At 30.6% G+C, this 4,937-nt stretch overlaps 1 protein-coding gene across 3 annotated transcripts in view; it reads right to left on the reverse strand.

The window, feature by feature from the left end:
- Positions 1-527: 527 nt before the first annotated feature.
- LOC111704161 (homeotic protein caudal) overlaps positions 528-4,937 on the reverse strand; it is a 10,615-nt gene continuing 6,205 nt past the window's right edge. The window contains exons 7-11 of one of the 3 annotated variants that reach the window (XM_023476304.1): positions 2,918-3,112; positions 2,721-2,805; positions 1,967-2,027; positions 1,528-1,572; positions 528-1,445 (exon numbers count right to left, since the gene is read on the reverse strand). In XM_023476304.1, the coding sequence (XP_023332072.1) occupies positions 1,311-1,445; positions 1,528-1,572; positions 1,967-2,027; positions 2,721-2,805; positions 2,918-3,112 (521 nt within the window). In that variant the 3' untranslated portion in view covers positions 528-1,310. The remainder of the gene's footprint in view (positions 1,446-1,527; positions 1,573-1,966; positions 2,028-2,720; positions 2,806-2,917; positions 3,113-4,937) is intronic. The other 2 variants (XM_023476305.1, XM_023476306.1) reach the window with 2 other exon arrangements.

The following is a 4,937-nucleotide window of genomic DNA, read 5'->3' on the forward strand; positions in this document are numbered from 1 at the left end:
TTCTGAAGTAATGTTAAAACTCAAAAGAAAACCAATAGATTTTCAAAAACTTAATATTTAAATGTCGTCTGAATGCTATCGCGTAACTGTAATAATATTACATAGATTCAGCAGCTGCATATAAAAAGTCTCATTAACTTTTAAGACAGGGTCAACTTTGAAGTGCTACTTTGCTTAAGGCTCTAACTCACTTATGCTTTCCTACAGCCCTTTACAATACATGTATATTATAGCACTATAAAGTACTTGATATTAGCTTTGATTTTTAAAAAGTAATTGGCCAAACTCTCATAGATTTTTTCATGAGAGCGTGAGACCTTTAAATCAGCAGTGAATATGAGAATTCAAAGACGAGATGTTGACAATGTTGATGATATGGTATTTTTCCTTTTTGAATGATAAATTTAATTTAGAATGAGATACTAGAAATATAAATAAATTTTAACATATTTTTTATTGTCTAAATTTTACTGAAAGTTCCTAATATTTCGTTTCATTTTGAAAGAATAACACGACAAACCCTTTCTATAAGTCTGAATACTTTAAGTATTTTGTATTTTCTGTTTTGAATGATATCGCGAAAAGTACTATTCAGTTCAACACTTTCTATAAATTCTTTAAAATTAATAAATCTCAAAATTATATAATTTTGCAGGCCCACATGTTACAAACAAAACTTTTCCGCTACTTATGATTTAAGTTTTAACTGACCATGCGGCTTAAACTACATAAAGCAAACATTTTTTTAAAACTTTTTAAATGGTGAAAATGTTTTCAAAACAATTAAAATGATCAACTTGCAATATTTGTTTGGATCTAACAGGCATTATCAATTCAATTTCAAGTTGACAATCCAATTAAATGTTATATGTTCAATCACAATTATTCACACTAAACCTTTATCTATACCGACGTCATTAAAAAAAGATAACATTTTTTTATTTTGATAAGAAATAAATTATATCATTGCAAAGAGAATTTGCAATTATAAATTATAAATTTTTAAATTGAAAATTGACAATTGAAATTCTTTTAATTTTTCCTAAGTTATAGGTTTAATGGGTCTCATCGTGAACCATGGGCAATAAAGCAACTCGTTAAGTGAAGAGTAACTTGTGCACGTGATGGCTAAATTTATTTGAATTAAACAAAAAGTGAGATTTTTTCATGTTGAAAGCCTCTAATCTCCAGGAAGGTCATTTAGGCATAAATTCACTGTAGAAAAATATCTATTAATTAGACTGTTCAAGGCTTTTTATGGTTTCTTTAATACTGAAATTCACTGGTTCTAATGTGCATTATTTTATGGTCTATAGATGGCTAATCCCATGCAGCATGTGTCCCATGGGTCCCATACTGAACTGCTGCATGGCAACCATGTGTGAGGGGTGAACTGATAGTGGATCCAGTTTATCTTTATGGATCATTTCATCTCTCTTTTTCACCTAGAATAGTAGATTTATTCTTGTGTCGTTAGATTGTTGACAATAAATTTGATTTGGATTTTTTTACAAAACATTTTGCTACCTGTTTTCTTTCTTTAGCTCGTCGATTTTGAAACCAAATTTTAACCTAAAAAATTATCATTTCAAATATTTATTTATATGATTTTTTTGGAAAAAATAAATTGAACTTGTTTCGTATCTGTATTTGACTTTTTTCGTTTGGTTTATAATGGATTGTGCTTGGTTTTGCTTATTTTCGTATTTTTTTGTTTTTTTTTAGTTTAGTATGGTTTGATTTAGTTTAGTTTAATTCTGTTTAGTTTTGTTTTGTTTATATTGGTTCAGTTTAACCTAGTTTTGTTAAGTCTGGTTTAGATTGGTTTAGTTTAGTTTAGTTTCATTTAGTTTTGGTTTGGTTTGGTTTAGTTTAGTTTAGTTTAGTTTAGTTTAGTTTAGTTTAGTTTAGTTTAGTTTAGTTTAGGTTTGGTTTGGTTTGGTTTGGTTTGGTTTGGTTTGGTCACCTGTCTTTCTGTTAAACTAAGAGCCTGGGCAAGTTCAGCTTTTCTTCGAATTGTTATATATCTAAGTATATTGGATTGTTATATATCTAAGTATATTGAACGCAATTCCGCGAATATTTAATTGCTTCCTTTTTCGCAATTATAGCGCAATTGCGCGCAATGAAACCATTAAGCGCAATTCCGCGCAATGGAGTTACGATTGGAAACCCTAATTGTAACATAGTTATAGAGAATTTGGATTTGATGGCTGATGCATGTCGTTAAGTCGAAAATCTCTCCTTTTCTGACAAGCAAAGAATTAAATTATTTTCCCATCAAGGCATGCACTCAAAACTATTAGCATGGATTGCAGCAAGAAATTTTTTCAACTTTGATCAGTTTTGCCGTTTGCTCTTTTAATGCGCAAATTGCATGTGAAACCCTAGGATACTCCTTAGATTTCAGAAAGCCCCATATGAAAAAAATCTAAAATAACCTTTCATATTATGTACCTGCTACATAGAATTTAATTTACCTCTATAAATGGAATATAATTTGAAAGCTTTAATGGAATATTATTTACCAGCTATAATGGAATATTATTTACCTACTATAATATAATATTATTTACCTGCTATAATATAATACTATTTACCTGCTATAGTATAACATTATTTACCTGCTATAATATAATATTATTTATCTACTATAATACAATTTTATTTACCTGCTATAATATAATATTATTTACCTGCTATAATGTAATATTATTTACCTGCTGTAATGAAATTCTTTTTCTAGTTCTAATCTCTGATGATCACTGTATACAACTCTATATTTATCCTTGGTCCGGGTCCGACCTATTAAACAGAAAAATGAAAATAACTAAAAACAACCGATTAATAGTTTTTATGGCAATTATAACTTTCTGAAGATAAATAACACCCCCTCCCAATAAAATGCTATATTCACCATCTGGCGATGAAGTCCCTTCCTTGCAAGGTCTTCCGTTTATAGAGGGGCGTTTCATCCATTCGTAGGGGGACCTGGCTGGTTGGGGGCGGGCAGGTAGGGGGTCCACTCCTGGCGAACCAGGATCCCCGCCCAAACCTGGCTGATGTGGGGGGGCGTGGCCAGGCGAACCTGGTCCATCAGAAACTGCTAAACCTATAAAAATTATTTTTTTATGTTGACGAAACCTTTTTCTGAGATGCAATTTAAGTTTTTTTGAGAGGGGGGGAATATGTTCAAAAAAATTTGTTGACATTTATTTTTACTTTGTTTAAAAGGTATTTATTGATTTTGTTTCAATACATATATTTGTAGTGGAGTGCATGACAAAAAGAACGTCTAACACATCTAAAATACTATAAATGGGTTCCAGCAGTTTAAAATTGTTTCAACTTACTTTAAAATTATTCTTTTTTGAAACTCCTCTTTAAAAAAAAATGATATCCTTGAGAAAAACTAGTCGTGATTATTAATCAATTATCATGTTTTTAATTTTTTCACATTTTTTACTCTAGTAAGCTAGGCTCTATTTTACTCATAACGCTTTCCTTTAGTTAAATACCACCTTGAAACGAAAAAGAAAATGACGAGAATTCCATTGTCCTCTGTTTTTACTCTCCAAAACATGATAATTGATATTTATCCCGTTTTAAGTTAAAAATTCTGCTAATTTAACATAAAAATGTCAAAATCATGAATAAAATGGCTGAAGTTTAGGAATAAGATCAATTTCAACAGATCTTGTCAATTTTCTTCTTTTCTTTGCTTAGAGAAACATTAACTGAATTTTATCAACTTTAAGATGGAAAACAATTAGTTCCGCTTATTTAGAGGTTTAAAAGGTAGCATTGTGAATCTTACATGTACATTTATAGATTGAAGGCCTGCTACAGTCCTTTTAAACAATTTCTAATTTTCTTCCCTGGAGCTACCATGAAATAATCCCATTATCGAACACTCAGCCATGAGTGAATTGCCTTCAGTTCAAATTGTTTATTTTTAAAAATCATCCAATAAAATAATAAAATAATAAAAAGTGCACCAAAACAGTCTGCTGTCTGAAGATTTAAAATAGTATAAGAATATTTTAAAGGTTTAAATCATAAATGTGCAGGATTTTATGAGTTTCACAGATGTTTTAAACTGAGCAATTTCGATTTAGGTTGATTTAGCAATTCATCTTTTAAACAAAGCAACAGATGAGCTCTAAATTCAGAACACATTTGCACATCTTAATTTCCATCGACTCTTTATCTTTAGAGTGGCATGTATGATTCACAACAGTACCCTTGTCACCTTATAGTCTGATAGAGGGAAAGACCTTTTTATCTCTTTAAAACTTGATTTTTTTCAATGAATGAATCTTTTCTAAAAATAAATGCATTGTGAATTCATACTTTAGAGAATAAGAAACAAAGATTTTCGCCTCATTATTCCTTTTATGTAGGTCTAATTTGAATTTGGAATTACTCCTTGAGTCTCTTAAAGTCATCAATCAATGAATTAATTCGGATTTTTTTTTTCCATTTTAAATTTTTAGCGGCAATGTCAAGCTAATTCCGAAGAAATTAACTCCGGAAAAACAGATTCCAATAAAACGAACTCCAGATAAACAGATTCAGGAGAAACGAACTCCGGAAAGTCAAATTCCGGAGAAACAAACACCCGAAAGACAAGTTCTGGAGAAACGAACTCCGAAAATAAATCCGGAGAAACAAACGTTATAGAAAAGACCAATTTTGGAGACACAAACTCCTAAAAGACAAATTTGGAAAAAAAATACGGAAAAACAAATTTCAGAGAAACAACCTCCGGAAAGACAAACTTAAGAGAAACAAACGGGAAAGACAACCTCCAAAGAGACAAAAAAACCATACACGGAATTTGCTAAAATCGATTGACATTGAATATGTTACCTTTCTCTCTGAACTACGAAATTTTGAAGAAAAAATCCTCTTGATCCCTTTACCCCCCCCCCCCC

This window comes from Eurytemora carolleeae, unplaced genomic scaffold (genome assembly GCF_000591075.1).
Source record: "Eurytemora carolleeae unplaced genomic scaffold, Eaff_2.0 scaffold599, whole genome shotgun sequence".
NCBI classification, from domain to species: domain Eukaryota; kingdom Metazoa; phylum Arthropoda; class Copepoda; order Calanoida; family Temoridae; genus Eurytemora; species Eurytemora carolleeae.